At 40.9% G+C, this 23,589-nt stretch overlaps 1 protein-coding gene across 2 annotated transcripts in view; it reads right to left on the reverse strand.

Moving 5' to 3' along the window:
• Positions 1-23,589, reverse strand: part of LAMA4 (laminin subunit alpha 4) — a 145,951-nt gene that overhangs the window by 56,075 nt on the left and 66,287 nt on the right. The window contains exons 8-17 of one of the 2 annotated variants that reach the window (XM_060238312.1): positions 21,507-21,617; positions 17,648-17,759; positions 15,949-16,116; positions 14,654-14,847; positions 9,871-9,987; positions 8,322-8,470; positions 6,475-6,616; positions 4,162-4,258; positions 2,630-2,740; positions 1,202-1,387 (exon numbers count right to left, since the gene is read on the reverse strand). In XM_060238312.1, the coding sequence (XP_060094295.1) occupies positions 1,202-1,387; positions 2,630-2,740; positions 4,162-4,258; positions 6,475-6,616; positions 8,322-8,470; positions 9,871-9,987; positions 14,654-14,847; positions 15,949-16,116; positions 17,648-17,759; positions 21,507-21,617 (1,387 nt within the window). Of the gene's footprint in view, positions 1-1,201; positions 1,388-2,629; positions 2,744-4,161; positions 4,259-6,474; positions 6,617-8,321; positions 8,471-9,870; positions 9,988-14,653; positions 14,848-15,948; positions 16,117-17,647; positions 17,760-21,506; positions 21,618-23,589 lie in introns of both variants that reach the window. The other variant, XM_060238307.1, reaches the window with a different exon arrangement.

Raw genomic sequence — 23,589 nt, forward strand, 5'->3', positions numbered from 1 at the left:
GCTGGTGTCTGTTTCAGCTGCAGGATGGGTGGGAAGACAGCAGGGGTGAGGAGCAGTGTTCCCTCTAAGCTGAGTTAGCATGAGCTAGCTCACAGATTTTTAACCTCCAGCTCACACCTTTTTGTCTTAGCTCAGGAAAAATGGCCCCAGAGCACACTAATTTATGGTGAGGATTGGTGAGGATGTTCCCTCTAAGCTGCAGAGTGTTGTGAGTAAAAATTCTACTTTGTGAGCTACTGGTATTAAAGTTGTGAGCTACTGCCATTAAAGTTGTGAGCAACTGCATAAAATCATTGTGCTCTGGGGCCATTTTTCCTGAGCTGAGACAAAAATGTGTGAGCTGGACACTAAAAATCTGTGAGCTAGCTCACATTAATTTAGCTTAGAGGGAGCACTGGTGAGGAGGTGAATGAAAGCCAAGGATGGGGGGGGGGACTTCAGAGCAGGGTCTGCTAGATCCAGGTTTTGCTGACTGGGTGATTTCGGGCCAGTTACACACTTTCAGTCTAACCTAATTTACAAGGTTGTGCAGATCGAAGTGGGGAGAGGAGAGTGATATAAGCTGCTTTTGGTCTTCCCTCCCATCAGTGTGAAGAAAGGTTGTCCTTTTCTTATGTAGAAGCTGCAGGGAGGGGGAAGGCAATGGGAAGCTGAAAGGGGGACAGATAAAGGGAAGGAGATACAGTTGCCAACTCCAAGTTAGGATATTCCTGGAGATTTGAGGGATGGGGTTTGAGGAGGGATGACACCTCAAACAGATACAATGCCATTTCCTCCTGGGGAACCACTGTTGCCAATCTCCAGATGAGGGCTGGAGATCATTCAGAATTACAGCTGCTCTCCAGATGACAGACATCAGCTCCCCTTTAGGTGGGGGGGGAAGTGCATGACTTCACTTGGGTGGGTGGAAGACAGCAAGGGTGAGGGGGCACTCACCCAGAGCCTCTTTCTAGAGCCCGTTGTATTTTTCTTCACAACAGGCCTTATTACTAGTAAATAAATAAATAAAACCTAGAGAAAAAAGACAGTCTAGTTAACATATCTTTATGATACATATGAATCATATGTTGCCACTCTACTGCTGATACTAGTACTACATCAGTACTGATCATGCTATTGTAGTAGCCTCACAAGACTCTGGATTTCAATGATTTGGCATTATCAACACTATATCAACACTATCTCAATGATTTCACATTACCTGTATCCCTTGTTGTAGCTGTAGCATGGTCAAAAGCTGCTGATTCAGGTTCAAAATTATGTAAATCTTGGGACCATTTGGTCACATTCTCAGCCATTGGGCCAGTTGTATGAGTTACTGTCATAGCAGTATTTAGGGCTTCATCAGTAATGACTTTCAACTGATTCAAACGTTGCCTTGCATTACCTATAAAACAACAACAGAGAACAACTTAACTGTAGTGAGAGACAAAATACTCTGTGATAAGGAAATAATGAAAACTGATACAAAAATGCAAACAATTCAATTGTATGCTTGGTTACTTGGAAGCAAGTCTTATAAGTTCACTGGTGCTTATTCCCAAGTATAGTTCATTAAATATGTATGAGATTAAATTGTAACTGGTTTATTGTGATATGGGCTTTGCAAGAAATATCCTGCCTCATCAAATGAATATTAGTATGACTAAATACAATCTTTATTTGAGTTGCTAGAGAACCAGCCTCTTTAAAAAAGACAAAATCCAGTGTAGCAGGAACACAAAAACCCGGTCAAGATTCTGGTCCTTTCCTCTTTTAGCACAAACTGTAAGATATTTGTTGATGTATTTTCTTTTCTCTTTTCTTTTATTAAGATGTAAGATGTAAGTTATTGGAAATTATAATGGATGTAATAAAATATATATATAAAGATTCTGGTCCTTTCAATGTGTGCACACATTGGCCTCTTCTGCAGAGTATAGTCATGGGAATGACTGGGCTCAGTAAAATGAAAAAAAAAAAGAATATTCAGGTAGGATAAGTATGAAAGATATTATCCAGTGCTTAAGATGACACAAAAGGTGTACTGATATTTTTATTTCAATATGCAGATCCTAAAGATATGCTCCAAATGATGGCACACAGAATAGCACTGTCACTGCAGCATTCTGGATCATGCAAGTGGGATAGGTATATTCCAGGGCTGGCCAACCGTAGCTCTCCAGATTTTTTTTGTCTACAACTCCCATCAGCCCCAGCCAGCATGGCCAATGGCTGGGGCTGATGGGAGTTGTAGGCAAAAAACATCTGGAGAGCTACCATTGGCCACCCCTGGTATATTCCATTATACAACATGTGAATTACAGTCCTATTCTAACAATTTGCTACCAAATAGTTATATATGTGGATCCATCAAAATGTGGAATGAATGATTTTCAATATAGCACATGTTGTCTGCAGTTTTGCCCCAGAGCCAGCTCTGTACATACACTGCTGAGACCGCCACATTACGATATTCTTTTTTAAAAATGAAACATGGGAAGAAAAATGCAATAGAAAAAAGGCAGACATTCAATCTAAATTTAACAATAATCAAATTGGATTGGATTTTAATCTTGCTTGGCACAATCACTAAAATCTATTTTATACATTTCTTCTTTAATCAGTTTTACAAGATTTAGCATTTGACCTTGCTCTGACATCTGGATTTTTGTAATGGCTTTCAGCAAACGGGCTTTTAAATCATTCTTCCTGGCAAGAGTTCCATTAACATGTTGACCTGCATCTGCAACAGCAAAATAATCTGCAAACCAGAGAAAATAAAGTGTAAGAAACAATTTTATTATCATGTGTATCTTAAAGACTGTCAATGCAGTCCTAAATGGAATACACCCTTCTAAGGCTACTGAAGTCAATGAGCTCAGATGGGTGTCTCTCCTTAGGATTACATAATGAATCTAGCATAGGCATCAAAGCATCAAAACGTTTAGCACTACTTTTTTCATCAAGATTAATTAACTATAGTGTTTTAACTGGGAGCTATTTAATAGAGATGGGCACGAACTGGGAAAATGTGGTTTGGTTTAGTTTGTGGTTTGTGGTGTGTTCAGTTCACAAACCATGAACCATCACAAACTTTTAGCTGCCAAACAAACCAGTTTAGCTTGTGAGGCTCATGATGTGGTAGAATGCCCCCTGGTATGCTAGAGACACCAAACTTACAGAGGGTCTCTGGCTGACTCTCCTGTATCTGCCCTCCAAGTTTGGTGAAGATTGGATGTTTGTGGTCCATGTTAAAAACCACTCCCCCAAGATGATGCCCCCAGGAAAGTGCTTTCTGGGGGAATGGTAAACACAGGTTCAGGAGATTCAGGAGTGTACAGAAGGCGTCCCGTTTAAGCTAGACAGAGACATCCAAGTTGCAAGGGACCTCCCCTGGATGCTGCTCTACTTGACCTCCAAGTTATATTGCTTTGAAATTAGGAAAATATTTTTAATTGAGCAGAGACAGTCTGTCTGGAAACATATCCATTCATGAACCACCAGGAACCACCATAAACAGCTTGAAAGTTCATGAAAAGTTAATGCCAGTGAATCTTCCATGAACTTCAGTTCATGAACCACAAACCAGCCAAAATCCATCACAAACTTTAGTTCATAAACTGGTTCATGCCCATCCCTAACATTTAATGTCATATGTATAAACTGAGTTTTCAGTGGTTGAATTTGTACATTATTTCCTGGCCAGCACTCCAATCAAATCTTGCAGAACCATATTTGTCAGATATCTTCTCTTAAAAGAGCTTAGTAACTGATATACATTGGGGAGAGGTGCCAATGCATTTACATTATATATAAGTACATCACAGATGTGAAAAATATGATTAGGTTTTACTTTTGACTGGTTAAAAGCAGTAAACCCCACTGTTTTATATTTCAGTACAAGAAAGTACAAACTTGGTATAAACCATATATAAAGCTTAGTAATGGTACAGACTTTTGCTTCTGTGCTGATGCTAGAGATGCAAAATGGATAACACAATTAATATATTTGTATTAGACCAATTTTCACTGGAGTTGCAATATTCAAACTTTTGAATGACACAATTTTCAGTGAGAAATAGTGGTTAATTCTGTTGCTTTAGCATTTGTCTTCTTCATGAGTTGCTGTAGTTCCAAAGAAGCGTATAAAAATGAATTAAGTAAAAATATTATGTTTACTGGCATGTGCTGTCTGTTGCTGTTCTTTGACTTGATTGAGAAGTCTTTTGCTTTCCTCTTTATGGTAAGTGATTTGAGTGTCAATTCCAACCACAGCCTACAAATGTATGGAAGAAAAAGGAAAAAATAAGCCATTATGAAAATAGGTGCTTTGCTGCATTTGGTTTTTATGAGGCAATCAGTATGATCTAGGGGCCCTTCACCTGTGCAGGATATCTGATATGTGCAAACTGTTTCTTATGTGTAAGGTCTTAATTATTAATCAGTAGAGTGGCTCCACATGCATTGCACTACATACAACATGGCTCCTAGAGTAGAGTAACTGTATCTTTAAAATTCTGAGCAGACTTTGGAGGATGGTGAAAGACAGGAGGGCCTGGCGTGACTTGGTCCATGGGGTCGCAAAGAGTCGGACTCGACTGTGCGGCTGAACAACAAAAAATCTTTAAAATGCAAAAATGATTATAGAAGGGTGTCCATGGCACTAAACCCAGGGATCCAGTGGTCCTGGAACCTCTTATGAGACATAGGCAGGATTGGCAGGAGTGCAAACATGCCAGAAAATTGGAGGAAGAATTACAAGGGACTACTTAACAGAGCTCCACTCTTCCCATACAGGCATTTGCCACGTGCTGCTGACTGACTCTCCTTCGTGGGAGGTATCATGGGATTAGTTTCTTCAGGAACAAAGAGAATCTGTTGTTGCTTTTTTTGGTGGTGGTGGGGGTCTGATGGGCATCTTATGCCTCTTTCACAGTGTCCCTGTGGGATGTCTATAAATAAGTCTGGTTTATTGACTAGTTAGGCCATAGTGGGAATAGGACAAGTAATTCAGGATAGGTAGGGAGAACTAGCAAGTACCCAGAGAGACTGGGTATGATGTCTAGGGAAAGAGAGTTCCTTGGTGCTGAGTGGCATCATCCCAAACCTGGAAGCACACCAGGGGAGGTAGATGAAGGCTGGCAACCATTGGTATATTCCACATGCAGCCAAGGGCAAGTAAGACTGATGTAATTGCTGGCCAGGTTTGGAGTCATGGTGGATTTGCCCAAATAATGGCAGCCACAGTAACACTTCCTAGAACCTCCCGTCCCTTCAAATATGTTAAAAAAAAGGGTAAAGGTAGTCCCCTGTGCAAGCACCAGTCGTTTCCGACTCTGGGGTGACATTTCTTTCACAATGTTTTCACAGCAGACTTTTTACGGGGTGGTTTGCCATTGCCTTCCCCAGTCATCTACACTTCCCCCCCAGCAAGCTGGGTACTCATTTTACCCACCTCGGAAGAATGGAAGACTGAGTCAACCGTGAGCCGGCTACCTGAATCAGCTTCCACTGGGATCGCACTCAGGTTGTGAGCAGAGGGCTCAGACTGCAGTACTGCAGCTTACCACTCTGCGCAACAAGGCTCTCAAATATGATAGCATATTTTAATAGATTATGATGTAGATAAGCTATTTCAATAAACTAATTAAACCCATGATTGTGTGTCTCAGATCCTTATTTGGAAGGAGGTGCCTGGGAGAAATGTTGCAGAGAAAAAAAAATCACAAATATTTCCAAAACAATTCACTAGGGAATGTACCTGAAATATATTGCTTCCAGTTCAGTGAACTGAGCAATTATTTGCAGCAAAGCAGCAGTTTGTTGAATGTTTACAGTGTATTATGTACATAGCCTAATCAAAAGATATGCAATGCAGAGAGAATTTAGGTTGCTTTCAAATATCACAGCTTGATAGTGCCTGACAGAGCTATACAAAGCACTGCTTGCATACAATATGCAAGCCCCACTGAAATGAATGAAAGCTGACAGGAGAAGGGGATGCCATATTCCTGCTGATGGCAGAAGATCTACTACTGCCCATTGATGCTTAGCTGGGTAGTATTAGTAAAATGGCTGGCAAAATGAGGGGGGGCATGATTGGTGTCCCTGGCATGATGATGGAACTTTCAGTTTGTCGTTACACTTGGTGATGCTCTAATATTTGCCCCAAATTCTATGCTAGAGTGTTGCCTCAGACCAATTATGTCACTTCCAGTTCAAGTGTAAGTTCCCACCTCCCCCATCTCCTGCCAGTTGCCAGGATGTGCAACTGCAACCCTAACAAGAATGCTCTGGCTTACAGTTCAGAATGGCATTTTTGATGGAGAAAAAGTATGAGAGGAAAGAGCTGAAAAATTTATCTTCCCCCATTCCAGTCTACTCTTTACATTTCAGATCCATGTCAGAAATCAGTATCCCTCCTGCAAATTTGAAGATGATAACCTACATGCAACATGTTGTAACACCATTATATAACACTGTGTTACTTACATCATTGACTCTCTCAGTTGTGTTTAAGGCCAAAACTGATGCTTCAGTGGCCTCATGAATATAATTAATGATGTTTTCATGAACACTGGAAGCATTTAATGCTTTTTGTACTAATCCATTTGTATCAACACCATGCAAAGTCCTGTGAGAAAGAAAGGAAAATACAGAATTGTTTACATGTAGTAGAAGGACATATTTGCTAGAGTTAAAACAACCTAAAATAAATTGGTTTGGAACCAGAATACTTGAAGGATTGCCTTCTCCGAAACATGGACTTGTGGTATTCAAGTACTACTGTCATTAGAAAGTCAGTAAATTTTATTTATATATAACCCGCTTTTCTTGCTATTGTTCAGTGTGGATTATAGGATATAAACAGTGCAATTAGACAGCATAAAACAATCATGGAACAATGGAGTAGTACTAGAATTACAAAATTCAAGAACAATGAGAACAACAAAGTCAATGTAGGGAAACTATAAATAGTATATAGATTACAAGGTAAAGACAGTGCAGTAAAAGAAGGTGATAACCTACAATAATCATTGCAGAGAACTGTTCCATCATAAAGATACCTTTCTGGGTTGTTCATTCTGCTGTAGTTATAATCTCTTTTAATATTGTCCTCTTGAACATTACAGTTTTGCATATTCTGCAGAATGACAGAAGTGTGGAAGCCTTCCTGACCTCCTCAGGCTAGTCATTTGATAAGGTGAGAGCCACCAAGAACAGGCTTTGCTCAAATGCACAAAACTGTCTCAGAAAAGTATAGTGGGAGAGGCGGTTCTGGTATCAAGACTCTGGAACTCACCCTCCTGTGAAGTATATTTTGTTTCTGCCCTTTCGATCTTCAGAAAGTCAATTAAAACATTTCTTAATTGTTATTCCTTAGGGTTACCTGACTGAAGCTTGGCTGCTGGGTGTGATCGATCTTGATTTAATTCCTTTTGCCATTTTCTATACTATTGCTTTATTGTTATATTTACATTTTATATATTATAACCGAGAGTTTAGGATAATGTAAGCCAATGTGATGGTACTTCCTTAACCATTTTTTTAAAAAAATAAATACTATAAATCAGTTGTACATGTCCTAGCACACTGATTGTACCAGCAGTCATGCAAAGAGTTCAGTTCAGCTGTAGATAAGAAGCTAGCAGAATTGCAAATCAGATGCAATGCTGATCACAATGTTTAATTATTCAGTCTCATCATGAATGGTGAGTGATATGGACAGATGTTAAATATACAGACTTCAGACTAGGAGCAGGAAGTTCTCATTTCAGGTTTCATTTCAGCTATTAACATAGGCAAGCCACTTTCTCATTCAACTTTCTTCCCATCTATAGTACTTGGACAGTAATCCATAGTCACATACAATTGTTGTAAGGATTACAGACATAATGGATAAGCACTGTACTTAAGCGCTAACTCATACTAATTATTACCAATGTGATATTTTGCTTGCCTACTAATCAATTAGTGAAGCCCCTTAAGATCTCACTGGGCGTTTTCGCACTTACCTTTTACTGGCGCGACCACCCTCCTCACGCCGGCGGATCTGCAGGGATTTCGCACCAGAAGCGCCGGCGCAGCCAAAAGAGCCGGCAACTTCCATCGCGGAGCCAGCTCAAATGGAAACCGCCAAGAAGCAGGAAAACGTTTGAGCTGGCTCCGCGACGGAAGTTGCCGGCTCTTTTGGCTGCGCCGGTGCTTCTGGTGCGAAATCCCTGCAGATCCGCCGGCGTGAGGAGGGTGGTCGCGCCAGTAAAAGGTAAGTGCGAAAATGCCCACTGATTTAAAATGCTTAACTTTGCTGGATTGCAGTTTGATCTAGTTAAAATTACCTTTCCAGTTCATCAGCAAGATTCTGAAGCTTCTGTGCATGTTCCATGGCCACCTGTACCATGTCATCATCAAACCTTGATAGGTTAGCCAGTCTGTCCTGTAGGTGTATTTTAGCTCCATCAATTTCTGCATAGAATCCTGAAGTATTCTGACAAAACAAGAAGAAAATGATAATAATAGTAATAATAGCAGCATTTTATGAGCTATTGGTATTATTTCAAAATGAGATAAAGAAAATCATTAAGCCCATGTGAGGAGGATGGGATAGAAATCCAAAATAATAAATAAATAATGATGAAAAATATTCATGCTTAGTATTAGTATTTGATCGTGAAGTCCTTGTAAGATAAACCTGTATCTGCCATACTCAAAACTCTTCCTGAATACAAGAAGAAGAAGAAGATATTGGATTTATATCCCGCCCTCCACTCCGAAGAGTCTCAGAGCAGCTCACAATCTCCTTTACCTTCCTCCCCCACAACAGACACCCTGTGAGGTGGGTGGGGCTGGAGAGGCCTCTCACAGCAGCTGCCCTTTCAAGGACAAGCTCTGTGATAACTATGGCTGACCCAAGGCCATGCTAGCAGGTGCAAGTGGAGGAGTGGAGAATCAAACCCGGTTCTCCCAGATAACAGTCTGCACACTTAACCACTACACCAAACTGGCTCTCCAGAAAACTAGCACACGATGGAGAAGGTTGGACTGGACATACTAATCGTCTAAATGATGGGAATTTTTTTGCATGGAGAAGCATTCAAGCCCATGAACTCCCACAAGCAATACAAACCACCTAGACAACACTTTACTGCCTCATTAAGGGCCAAAATATCTGCTACATTTTGGCGAGTTGGGTTGGGGCTTCCTGAACTTGACTTGCTTTCCCTGCAGTCACACAGCAGCTGTTGGGAAAGGAATGTTAAAGTTCCCAAGAGCCCAATACTATGGAGTGGGATCAGGAGGGGTTCCTGTCTTCTCCTCCATTCTGTTTCCCAGATGGCCCCTGCAAAGAGTCATTTGCATAACTTTTGGAGCTTCACATCAAATCCAGAGTTATACAAACAACTCCTTGGGGTGGGGGCAGTCTGTTCTGGCTTGTGCAACTTTAGGGAAAATGAGTCAGGTCCAGGGAACTTTAACCTGACTCCCCGCAAAGTGTAGCATCAGGGCCGAATCTAGAGGGGAACAGAGAGGGCACTTGCTCCAGGCGACACTGGAGGGAGGGATGCCAAATTGGGTTTGGAGTCCATTCTATTCTATGGGCCCATAAGATAGAATGGGCTCATAAAAGGGCATCATTTTTTTAACACCCCACCCTTCCTCAAAAAACATTTAGATGCAGTCCTGTGTAACATCTAGTTTGGTTCTGAGAACAAGTCCTTACGTGGATGAAATATCAGTTCTCTAAATTCTCTAATAACCAGCAGAGGGTATATTATTGTTGTTTTCTAGTGGCACAACACTTCTGTAGATGGAGAGTGATTATCTAGTGAGTACTGATGTAACACCTATTTAAGACAATCATAATATAAATTTCATATGGGATCTTACCTTTATTCCCTCACCCATTTCAAAGTTGATTTGATGTTGTACATTTAAAATATCTCTGGCTATCAGCAGAGTACTGTTGACATTGTTAATTTGTTCAGCCACTATTTCCTGTTGTTTCTGTGAAAGAAATTAAATCAGATTTCAGAAATGTTAGATGCATCTGAATAACTCAAAGCAACAACTAGAACAAAGTTGCATTATTGTTGATCCATGTATTAAGACTGATAAATGGATTGCTGGCTATTACAAATAAATCTGCCCCCTTACATTTTCTCACTCCAAACCATCCCCTGACGACTGCCAGAGGCCAGATATCCAGTTTGATATCAAACCAGAGCCCCCCTGAACTAGAATAATGTCTCTGGACATGGCATTAGGTTACATGGAAGTAGATCAACTGCTGGAATGTTCCACATTGATTAAAGTCTTTTTGTCTACCACCTCAAAAGCTATGGATTCTAGATTCTGCATGGAATTAAGCCATTACCAAAATCCCTCATTTCAGACCCTACATATTGGGCTTCTCAGCTCCCCTAAATTTGTATTTATCTCTGTGCTTGAGCCTGCCCCCCAGCTTTGCAGTTAGTCTCCTGAATACCTGAATTCCATTCTTACACTCTTGGTCCTTCATCCCTCACCTGGATCCCCAACTTCATAGGTAGTTTCAGTGTTACTTTTTTTCCGTATCCCAAGAATTCCCCACCTAGGACCAGCTTTTCCTTCTCTTGCTCTTGGACCACAGCACATCATACTCTTCTTCTCAGGACAGACAAGGCCTGATCTTACTTCCTCCCTTAATTCCTCTTAGATACCCCATTTGCACCTCAGACAACAACCAAGGGTAACATTGCTAGGATTGCACTACTGTATTCAACAGTTGGTTTATGCTTTTTCTTTTCCTTGCATTTCATTTTTTTTAGCATTATATCATGTTAGGTGATAAAGCTTTTCTTATCTGAGAATCCCTGTTTCATTTTTCTAAGGGTGTTGTTTTAGAAAGGAATCTATGTATAAAACAGTCAATAACAGCCCCAAATAATTATCCCTTCTGCTTAATTTTTCTAAGAGGATTGTTCTAAAAAGGGATTCATATATATAACAGATAAAAGTCCAAAATTATCATCTCCAAACATATTTATGGTTCAGCATATCAGGACTGGACTGAGATGGGGACTGATTTGGATACCTCTGCCCTTCTGTCATCTAACTGCTAGACACAGAGAAGCAAAATGAAGATAATGAAGAAAATTCCTTACCTTTTGAGTATGAGAATTATCTTAGGAATTGGTGAAGGAGAGAAGAGAATTCTGCTAACCATTACTGGTGCTCAGTCTTGCTTTCTATTCAGGTCTATACATACACATATACTTACAATTTACTGGACTTGAAATGATTATTTTGACATATCCCAAGGAAATACCAGAAAATTTTAGTGCATGTGCAGTCCCCCTGATGGGACAAATAATAACAATGGGCAAAAAAACAGCCACAGGGCCATTTTGGTTCTGGAAAATGGCATGGGGGAGACTGAAGCCCCTCCTCCTGCACTGCTGTGGTCCTGATCACAATCACACCTTGTGGTGATTTGGAGCTTTTGTGGTGAATTGGGGCTTGGTATCTGCCTAAAATAATGATTTATTAACAATGGGCAAATAACAGCCCCATTTGCCATCTATCTGCAAGTCCCTGTGGTGAACATGTGTTATGTATAACATCTAGTTTGGTTCTTAGAAGGATATAACTCTGTTTACGATTACACTGAGTGTCTCTTCAAACTTGCTTTATATAAAAAAGGGTGTAGAAGAATGTAAGTCACAGACAGGGGTCTTCATTGCCCTCACATTCTCAAGTGTTCGCAAACAGAGTTGGTGGCATAACCCTATTCAGAAATCCTCTTACTTGTAATCAACCTACACTAAACAGGGCATGTCTTCCTATAGTTGAATCATAGTTAGAGTTTTCAGGTCAGAACCAGGGCTGTCTTAATGAATGGGCCTGATGGGCACTTGCCCGTGGGCCCCACAAGCATAGGAGCCCCATACTAATCTGTGTATGATGCAGTACTAATAACCAGGTATTGATAGTTTGTGAATATATGAATGGATAAGCTTTTTATTTGCGCAAGTTGAGAAAATGTTGAATGTAGTCTTGTGGACCTATACAAACATCCTGGCGTGGGATTAAACACTAAACATTTATAATATATATTTCCAGGTGAATAACCTTTTCAGAGGTGACTGTGGTCAGTCATATGACAATGCCTCAAATATGTCTGGACGATATCCTGGATTGCAAGCAAGGATTCATCAACTCAATGAGTTCGCCATCTATGTCCCCTGTGCTGGACACAGCCTGAACTTGGTTGGAGTAGAAGCAGAAGAGTGTTGTCTACAAACTGTGAAATTCTTTAACTTTGTTCAGCAGCATTTTTGCTGCTTCTACTCATCGATGGAATGTATTGACAACATCTTTAGGAAAAGATTTTGTGGTCAAGCGTCTTTCTGACACACGATGGTCAGCACATTTTGATGCTGTTCATGCTCTGTAAGGGGGTTTCGAGAAAATAAAACATGCACTGGATTCTGTATCAGCTGACACTGAACAGGAAGTGAATACAAGGCAAGAAGCAGAAGGACTGAATAAGAAAATGAAAAACCTGAAAACAATCTTTTTCACAATTCTTTGGAATGACATGCTAGAAAGAATGAACAAAACAAGCAAGGTCCTGCAGTAAAAGGATGTGAACATCCTTGTTGCCACAAATCTTCTTGAGTCTATGAAAACCTATCTTCAGGAAACTAGAGATAAATTTAGTGAATATGAATTCAAAGCCAGGAGAATGTGTCCAGATACAGATTACAGTGATGAGAAAAAATGGGAACGAAAACAAAGTATGCATCTTACTAGATATGATGGATCAGCAGCAGCAGAAGAGGTACTTCTTAGTAAAAGCGAAAAGTTCAAGGTAGAAACTTTCCTCCCTATTCTGGACACTCTAATCTTTGAACTGACAAAATGTGCAGAAGCTTATTCACAGATTGGAAATCTGTTTTCTTTCTTCAGTGAATTGAAAACCATTGCTTCTGATGCACTGAAGAAACAGTGTGAACATCTGGCTAATATGTATCATCAAGACCTTAATTATGATGACCTTTTAAATGAATGTGAGCATCTCAAACACTGCACGGCTCTTGATGAAAATTGTGAGACTCTCCCTGCATTGTACAGAAAAATAATTTCCGACAACTTGAAATCTGTTTTCCCGAATGTTGAAATTGCACTCAGAGTGTTCATGTGCATGATGGTGATCAACTGTACAAGAGAACATTCTTTTTCAGGACTGAAATTTATAAAAAATCAGCTTTGTAGCACAATGAGGCAGCATCGTTTGAACTGGCTTTCACTCATGTGCATGGAAAATGACATCCTGAAGACCACGGACTTCAAGCCAATAATAAAGCAATTCTCTCCTACGAAATGCCGCAAATGCTTGTTATAATAAGAAATTCGTAGTAATTTCATACTGTGATATTTAATCTGTATGGTTTACTGAGTATTATTGTATTTTTCAAGCCTTGTGTATTGTTCAAATGTTTATCGTGTTAATTAGTTGTTGCTGCACAGCATGTTTTTAATGTTTCAACACCGATTTTGTTGGAAGTGCCAATAAAATAAATATCTATTTAATTTTATTGACCATTTACATTTTTATTCCTGTGAGTAGTTGTCGTAGGGGCCCAGTACACTGCTTTGCCCGTGGCCCATAATGCTGTTAAGATGGCCCTGGTCAGAACATGAAAAGTTCTGTACCTTTCAAAATTACATAACCATCTGCTTATGGCAGGCACAGTTACCTCATTTCTGTAGCACTGTAATGGGAAAACAGCCAGCAGAAACAGCCACCAGAAAACAGCCAACAGAAATTGTCTGTTCTATGCCACTTTTAAAACTACAGAATTGGGTCTGGCCTTTCTCATCTATTGGCATTGTTGTGCTTTTAAACAAAGGCATCTGGAGCAAAATATTATTCCACAATGCATAGCCCATATGTGATGAACTTTAACTTTAAGAAATGTGGAGAACTTTAGAAATTTAAGATTTTTGTATTGTGAAGTTTGATTTTAGGATCACTGAATGGCTGAAGGAAACCATTGATCAAAGGCAACTTCAGTAAAAGGACTGGTAGCAACAGTAGTGTTACCCATGAACCTGATGTATGGATGTCAAAGCACCCAGTTTATTAGATCTCTCCACTCATCATATCTCAAAAGCTCCTGGTATTGTACTGTATTGTATTGCACAACTGGCTAAAAATAAGGCTGACCCTAAAGACAGAAATGAATTATCTAAAGACAAAAATCTGGTTGAATACAATTCTGTCACCTGTGCATTTCAATACTCACATCTGAATGGTCCATTATAAATATTATCAATAGACATTGGGACATGGTGCCTGAGACACCAGGATGTGAGACATTACCCAAAATAGGACTCAGAAAGAGGAAAAGCATTAGAGACTGTGTAATCAGATCTGACATAAGTCAACTTAGAAGCTATGCATAAGAAAATGTCACTACATATGGACATTTTTGCTGTAGAGGATGTCTAGCGTGTAACTATTCAATGCAGGGGAAGGTTTTTGTTAATCCCAGTTTAATTCAGTTGCATCTTTTCTCACATGCTTTCTACAGAAGTCACAGGATCTTTTAAATTTAATCATCCAATAATTCTACCAATCGAAAATTGTTGCTCACACATTCAAAATACACATTCTGCACAATACCTCATTTTCTTGTAAGATGCTAGTGCTTTCTTTATTTATATTTTCTGATTTTCTGATATTATCAACAGCTTGGTCCAGGGCTTCCTGCACATCTGTCAGCTTGATATTATATTCTTCAAGTTGGTCCAATATGACAGGAATTAGAGACCTGGTTTCATTATGCATCTGCTGCAGTTTTGCCGCTTCTCCTAACACTGAAACAATAGCCAGACAAAGCTGATTAGCCTTTGTAAATGACCTTCTTCTTAGCATTAGCACCATGTACTATAAGCCTAGCAATACTTTCCTTCCAAATTTATTTATTTATTTCCGTAGAATTATAGGCTGCCCTTCCCCTAGTGGGCTCAGATCGGATAAGATCAAAAGAGTTACAGCAGGGCTCCCCAACTTTTTTGAGCCCATGGGCACCTTTGCAATTCTTATACAGGGTGGTGGAGTAAGCCAGAAAATGAATCCCAAAGTTTATCTTCAGGAACATGTGCTGTGCTGTGGTGAAAGCTGCCGCCAAAGGAACATTTTTAAAAATATGTACAGCCAAACAAATTTCCAATGACCAATCAAAAGACTTGCTGGGCAAAAGCCCCACCTGGCCCCACCCTAGGGCTGCCAAGCTCTTGGTGAATCCCCCACCTGGGAGGTTCCCAACCTGCCGGCCCACATTGGGCCGATGGGGGCAACCTCCCCCTACATTGTTGGCACAATGACGTCATCTGGAAGTGACATCATCAAAATGGTGGTGCCCTGCAGAGGCCGCTCTAGGCGTTTCTGGAGAAACTCTATGATTTTCCTGGATGCTCCAGCCATTTGGGAGGGAAAACTCTACGGTACAATAGGTACCATAGAGTTTTTACCTCCCAAATGACTAAAGCATCTGGGAAAACCATAGAGCTTTCCCGGAAACGCCTAGAGTGGCCCCTTCAGGGCACCACCATTTTGATGACATCATGTCTAGGTGATGTCATCGCAGGGCACGCGCGCAAAGCGCATGCGAAAGTCCCTTGATATGGAAAGCTGGGGACTTGGCAACCCTACCCCACCCACTTTCTAAAAAGTACTTGGTGGGTACTAGGAAAGATATCATTGGCATCTGAGTATGTGGGAGCAATATTCAGTAACGGTTCCTTAACTAGGATGACTTTATGACACTTACATGTGCAAATATCTGTTTAAGTCTTTAAAATAGATTACAAAAAGTGACACATAGTTCTGCCCACAGAAATTGTGAGCTTCCCAGGACTCCACACCTTGATTTCCCACATCAGATTACTTATCTTTTTGTGAGAAGGATAACTCACATTTCTGCGCTGCATCTGACTCTTCATCTGCAAGGAATCTCTGAGTGGTGAATGGCTTGTGAAGCCTCAAGTCCTTCAGCATCTCTTCTGCTGCCTTGCGCTTCTGAATGGTGTCCTCAGGTCTCAGATGATGTGCCACACTATAATACTTAGTCTCTCTGTCAAGTTCTGTGGACAGATAGACTACAGTAAAGCAAAGCAGCAATGAATTAAGATGTCTAAACAACTTCCTATGCAAGCTTTCTTGAATCATGGTTTCCTTTTTGTACATTTATCAGTAAGGTTGCCAGCCTCCAGATGGCACTTTAAGATCTCTCACTGTTACAGTTGATCTCCAGATGACCAAGATCTGGCACACACTTCATTGTGTTCCTTCTTTAAAGAAGTAATATGTGAATGACCCAAACTGGCTTACATGGGGCTCCCAGATACTCTATCCAGTGCACTGAGAAGTTTTAGTAGCATTAAAACAACACTCTTTATCTGGGTTTATCAAAATGTATGCATGCAGATCTTCTAAAAATATTTCAACTTGTTGAGATATGTCTAAATAGAACTGAAATGTTTTACTTGTTTGAACAATACTGACTACCTACATGGATTAGTATGAGAACTTTATGCAACTGTCTCCTCCAGTACAACCCCAGGAGGAAATTGTGCTCTCAGGATAGCAACCTGTTAATGGTCCCTGAACCTAAAGATGCTCGACTGTCCTCAACAAGGACCAGGGACTTTTTGCTCCTGGCCCAAACCTGATAGAACTCTCTGCCAAATTCCGTCTGAGCCCTGCAAGACCTTATGGAATTCCACAGGGCCTGTAAGGCAGAGATGTTCCACCAGGCTTTCAATTGAGAGCAGCAATAGTTTCATCCTAAACTGACACCCTGTCTGTTTGCTTCATGCTTACTTATCCCCTCCCCCACAGAGTGGCCGGCAGTCTACAATTTGGATACAATTATCACTCACCATCTCTTTTTAAATGTTTAAATGCTCTGGAATGCATTTGAATTATATTTTATTGCAACTGTTTTAATAATACTGTAAATTGCCCAGAGCCCTGCAGAAGCCAGGATTGGGCAATCCATAAATGTAATAAATAATTTTTCTCCACTTTCTGCTACAGCTGACTGCAGTCATGTCCATATAATTGTTAAATGGGAGACTCACAGTGCTATCCTAAGCAGAGGTATATCCTTCTAAGGTCATTTATTTAAACAGAAGGGTGTGATTATGCTTAGGATGACACTATGGATACATTGCTTCGTCAGAGGAAACTCCATTTTGCACTCATCTGTAAAACTGGTCAGATCAATTGTGTCTTGAATCCCCAGTGTGGTTTCCTCCTCAGCTTAAAAAAGAAAGAAAGAAAACTTTCACAGTCTTCTCCAACATTCCAAAATAAATGGAAGGGGACTAAAGGAGAAGGAAGGTCATAGAAAGAAAATTTACCCTATTAACCTTGGCTCTGCTAAAATAACTAAAAATAAATGTAACAAATCATCTGATAATGGTGGCTGGTAAGTAATAACACCATCACATCTAGCTCTTCAATGTGAAAAATGAAAATATTTTAAGTAGAAAGCTCAAATCAGGCCCCTAAGGACTCAAGCGTTAAGTTTGTACATGCACAGTGATGCTGTGTCATTTCATTACACCATTCTTTTGACATTAAGATGAACCAGGAGAAATAAAAATTTACCTTGCACATTATCTATCATATTTTCAAGTATTCGTACAAGACTGCTAGCACGTTCAATGATTGCCATGGTTTCCTTCTGTACCAATAGTCCACTGCTTGATTCTTGATTTCTCTATGAATAAACCATGTGAGCATGATATTAGTTCTTTTTAAATATATAGCCACTGGTGTGTGTAAGTTGGTCAAGGGTAAATATAACTTTTGCTTCTGGCTGATGAGTATAGGAAGGTCTATGGAGCATATAAATGATATTTGACAATGCTGGAGGAAAAGAGCTGCCTATGATTAGGTGGCTGATATTTGCAGTGTGGGATATTAAAATCTGCTCAGCATTTCAATGTTATTTGATGTAATCAGCTATCACACATCCAGAGCTCTCATATTTCATCTGCTGAAATTCAAACTAATCAGTACCTAAAAGATAACTGGCAACTTTCCTGTTTATTGCAATTACAAATCTGTCACATTGTTCTCTACAATTCCATAAACTCAGGATTAAAAATCTACTTTCCCTGTCCCTCCTACTGTAGCCCATGATCCCCCATTGGATCATTCAAACCAGCAGGGGGCCCATTGTTCCGGAATCCCCAAGCTCAGTCCTAGCATTGGAAAAAGTGCAGAAAAGGGCAACTAGAATGATTAAAGGTTTGGAACACTTTCCCTACGAAGAAAGGTTAAAATGCTTGGGGCTCTTTAGCTTGGAGAAACGTCGACTGCGGGGTGACATGATAGAGGTTTACAAGATTATGCATGGGATGGAGAAGGTAGAGAAAGAAGTACTTTTCTCCCTTTCTCACAATGCAAGAACTCATGGGCATTCAATGAAATTGCTGAGCAGTCGGGTTAGAACGGATAAAAGGAGGTACTTCTTCACCCAAAGGGTGATTAACATGTGGAATTCACTGCCACAGGAGGTGGTAGCAGCTACAAGCATAGCCAGCTTCAAGAGGGGGTTAGATAAAAATATGGAGCAGAGGTTCATCAGTGGCTATTAGCCACAGTCTGTCTGTCTGTCTGTCTGTCTATCTATCTATATAAATTTTTTGGCCACTGTGTGACACAGAGTGTTGGACTGGATGGGCCATTGGCCTGATCCAACATGGCTTCTCTTATGTTCTTATGGCTGCAGACACCCAAATAACTCTTCACTTTGGTCTGCATACACAACAGACACCATTCCAAGAAACCTGGTCCAGTCCTTTGCTCTCAAACCAGAGCAGGAGCAAAGAGCAGGCCATGGGTTCAAAGCTTCCTCCATGCCATCCCTGAAAATACCAGATGTGCTCTCTGCCTCTGAAGCTGGTCACCCTGTAGCGTCAGCTGGTATCCTTAAATCCTATTGGTGAAATAATATGACATGTTTTGTATGCTTTTACTTTGCTGATTGTTGGTGTACTGTGCTTGGAACAGCCAACACACTAAGTATCCCTAGGTGATTCCCTAGGGTGCCAGAGGGAAGGAGGCACTGGGTCCAAAAAGTGGACAGTGCCTCAGTGGGATAAATGTCTTGCAGTGCAACTGTATGCATGTTTACTCAGAAGTAAGTCTCATTTTATGTAATGTGGCTTAATCCTAGATTAGTATTCTTAAAAATGTTGCCTTGTAATGCAAACCTCAGATCCTGACACATCACTGATGCCAGTGCAACCCTACACTTACACTGTAAAGGAGGTAAATATGAATGAAAAACCCCTTGCCAGGCACACAGAGCACTGTGATTTCTTCAGAGACACACCTCACCTTCTCATGCTGTGGATATCTGCAAGATTTATGTCACATAAGGGGTGCACTTCAGTTATTCATAGAATTAGACACTATGGTCTCAGCCTCACTTGTCTGAATCATACTACAGTCCTGTAGATCATAGGGAAGAAAGAACTCTGCCTTGCGGAAAAGCAAGTAAACCTAATCCCCTTTCCTAATTTTTCTTGCTCTAGCCATAAAAGGTGGATGTATGTCACATGATTACAACATTTGTTTGATAGCCTGGTGTGACGGTAATGGAAGGGTTAACAAACAACTAAGGACTCATAGAGCCTGAGTCAGATGATCTGAGGGTGGGGGTCGGAGTGCTCGGAACTCTCAGGAAGAGTGATTGACAGTTAACGGCTGGGAGTCATGAGTGAAGGAGAGTCTGAGGGAGACTGCTGAGGAGAGCAGTTGATTCTTCAGAAGGAGCTGAGATAGCTGAGGAGAGACTTCGAGCGAAGTAAAGCTCACTGCTAGCTCTGAAGAGACAGCCAAGGGGCTGTGTGTGACAAAAGGAGAGTCACAGTGAAAGACCTGAGAGGTCACAGAACCATATACACTTCTCAAGAACTAAAGAGGTGGATGAGGGAAAAGTTGTGGGTCTAGAGGAGTCTGAAGGGCTGGGAGTAGAGACACCAGTTGGCTCAAGAGAGACCAGGCACATTACGCCCAAGAGGCCAGCCTAAAATAGTGTTGGAGAGTGAAGAATATATGACTTGTGAACCCTGAGAGACCTAAGTAATATCTGTACTATAAGCCTGAACTATTTAGCAACTGTTATCTATCAGAGTTACAATATAGCCCATGTAAATATCTCCCATTCTCCAGTTGGAGACTGTGTGTGTAAATAAAGTGGTTTACTTTTAAGTTCTCTGGTGCCTGTATATTAGGATTAACCATCAAAGCTGCTGTGGTCCCCTACCTATTGAGTTTCCATCCATCTGAAAACAAAACCAAACCCCCGAAGAGACTAGTATTGAGGAATCCATATTATACCCACCCCTGGTGTTCAGTAGTCGTGAGGTAAAATTAAAAAGAAAGAAAAGAGGCTGAAAGAGGGGCTGGGGTTGCCATAAGCCGCTTATAGAAGCGAACAAGACAGACAGTGGGCAAGCTGTTATAGCTGGTTACTTGGAATGCTTTCATTTGCTAGTGTTCTTAGTAATCCTGAAGACAAATGAGACCACTGCAGGAGCCTTCCAAAATTCTTCCATGGCCAGAATGGGGAAAGAAAGGAACAATTCTTGATAGGGCTGCCAAGCTCCCACTGTGGATGGGGGAACCCCTGGTTTGGGGGGGGCCCAACCCACTGGCACGGAGCAGGTCATCAGGGGGATCCCCACCCTGAAACAGCCCCATCACCATGCAATGTGCCGAGCACAATGACGTCACCCAGAAGTGATGTCATCATGGCAGGCATGTCACGCCACGGATGCTCTAGGATTTGCAGTAAAACTCTATGGTACCATAAAGTTTCACCATGAATCCTAGAGTGTCTGCGGTGCAATGTGCCTGGTGTAATTATGTCACTTCTGGTTGATGTTATTGTGCTACACACACTATGCACACACAATAAAAGAGTCCCCTGCCGGAGCCGCAGAGGGACTTGGCAACCCTAATTCTTGATCATTCCAGCCTTATCATACAAAAAAGTGAACAAAACAGAGCCTCCACAACATGATACAAAAGCTACAATCCATCTTTGCTTCTGATGCTACCTATCAGATGTATTGTGCACTTTGAGTTCTTTGTAGAAAAATAAGAGTTGGCTTTTATACTCCACTTTTCCCTATCTTAAAAAGGTAAATGTAGTCCCCTGTGCAAGCACCAGTCGTTTCTGACTCTGGGGTGACGTTGCTTTCACGTTTTCATGGCAGACTTTTTACGGGGTGGTTTGCTATTGCCTTCCCCAATCATCTACATTTCCCTCTCCCCCAGCAAGCTGGGTACTCATTTTACAAGACTTCTTGTTCAGGTCAATGACAGCAGCATGCATGCATTTCCTAACTCTACTGAATTTCATAGGTACAATCCCCAGAGACATTTTACAGAGCTTTGTACCAGAACATTTCCTTGGAAAAACTCTGAAAAAGATAAATTGCAACCAAACCTTTTCATCAAGTGTGTTGATTTCTTTAAGAAGCTCAGTCATTTCTCTCTCAGCATTATCAATCTGGCTTGTTCTCAGAACAGAATGATTATCCTTCTCCGTCAATTTATCCTGCCAATTTTTTTTTTAAAAAAACAAAGCCTCTTCAGTACACTTGAAAATCAATTTACTTTAAAATGAAAACTTTAATAAGCATCAATAAAGGAATATAGCAACAAACCACACCGTGAACTTAATTGAGTCAAAGAGCTGGAAGGAACCTCATGGGGTAGCTAATTTGGCCTTGTGTGAGGCATGAGACACTAGCCCTAAGTCACCACTGACAGATTCTTATTTAGTGCCTTATTCAAGATCTCTATTGAACAAAATTGCATAAATTCCCTGGTATCTTTACTATTGTCTAAGCTTAACATGCCCTTTAGGGATTTGTTTTCTCTTTGCATACCACACATTTCTCTTTGCATATTTCTCTGCATACCATTCCACAAAAAAATGTCTACAGGGTTGCTTTTTGCTGGCATTGTGCATGGAAGCAATGGAAGAAGGTTGCAATATTTAGATGCAGCATCCACCCATTGCACCTGTACATTTCTTTCAGAGGAGAGCAGTGCACACAGAAAGAAGCCCACATGTACCAATGAATCTGACCAATGCATTATCCTCTAGATAATTTTAAGTCAGACTTAGTTTCCTTCATCATTCTAGACTTACCATCTTTTATCCTGGTTTTAGAGCTGATGATTGTCTTCCTACTATGAAAGGCAGTGGTTCTCTCTGTTTATGTGTGTCAGGTCTGGAGATCTCACTGGTGAAATCAAGTGATGAAATCTGTACACTTAACCCAGCAGAATAGTCAGGTAATAACATTGTGAAAACTGATATCTAAGATTGTGTACAAACAGACAAGACCAAAGGACAAGTCTTGCCTAAGATCCCTAAGGTTCCTGTGATGATGACATAGGTTGCCAATCCCCAGGTGGGAGCAAGGGATTCTCCAGTTGGAGGCCCTCCTCCTGCTTCAGGGTTGTCAGAAAACAGGGGGGGAGGGAAATGTCTGATGGACACTCCACTATACCCTGTGGAGACTGACACCCATAAGGTATAATGAAGAATTGATCTGTGAGTACCTGGGGATCTGGGGGGGGGGCGCTATTTTTTTGAAGTAGAGGAGTCAAATTTTTAGCATAGCATCTGGTGCCTCTCCTCAAAACACCCCTCAAATTTCAAAAAGATTGGACCAGGGGGTCCAATTCTGTGAGCCCCAGAAGTAGGTGCCCTTATCCTTCATTATTTCCAAATGGAGGGAAGGCATTTAAAAGATGTGCAGTCCCTTTAAATGTGATGGCCAGAACTCCTTTTGGAGTTCATTCATGCTTTTCACACCCTTGCTCCTGGCTCCACCCCCAAAGTCTCCTGGCTCCATCTCCAAAGTCTCCAGGTATTTCTTGAGTCAGACTGGCAACCCTATGGTGAGTGACTGCCTACTAATTGCCTGCAGTGTCTGTTGCCTCTCTGAGTGGCCTGTGTCCTCTATCCCAGTATGCCATTTCTGGATATAAGTCATAAGTGACAATGCATATCTCTAGGAATTGCTGGAAACCCTGTGAATCACTGGATTGCTAGAGTGCCCCGTTTTCACTTTAGGGATGTACCTGGAAGTGATGTAGTATCTTTGTCCTCCCCCCCTCCTGCTGGTTGTCAGGCTCCTCCAGGTAACCCTACCTCTTGCTTCATAATGGAACTGCATGGGCAGAAATAGCAGTGGTAGTAGTGGCTCGTGGTGCTGGAGTAAATTTTCAGAGAGTGTAAAGTGGGAGGCACCACTGAAAGGTACAACAGATGTAGGGAGTCTAATACAAGTGATGTGGACTTTGCCCTAAATCCAGCAATATGAACATCATAGGCAGAAAATTATTATATCTGTGGATGTCATTCTAAATGGTAGTGAAGGTAAGAATGAAGTGGCCATAGGAAATATCTTTCTTATGAGGATTAATTTCTCTTTTAGCAAAAACATGGCATGGAAGTAAATAAACATCAGTTGGTAAACAATGCTCATCAATTGGTAAACAAGCCTCTATTT

The sequence above is a fragment of the Heteronotia binoei genome, chromosome 1, assembly GCF_032191835.1.
Source record: "Heteronotia binoei isolate CCM8104 ecotype False Entrance Well chromosome 1, APGP_CSIRO_Hbin_v1, whole genome shotgun sequence".
In the NCBI taxonomy this organism is placed as follows: domain Eukaryota; kingdom Metazoa; phylum Chordata; class Lepidosauria; order Squamata; family Gekkonidae; genus Heteronotia; species Heteronotia binoei.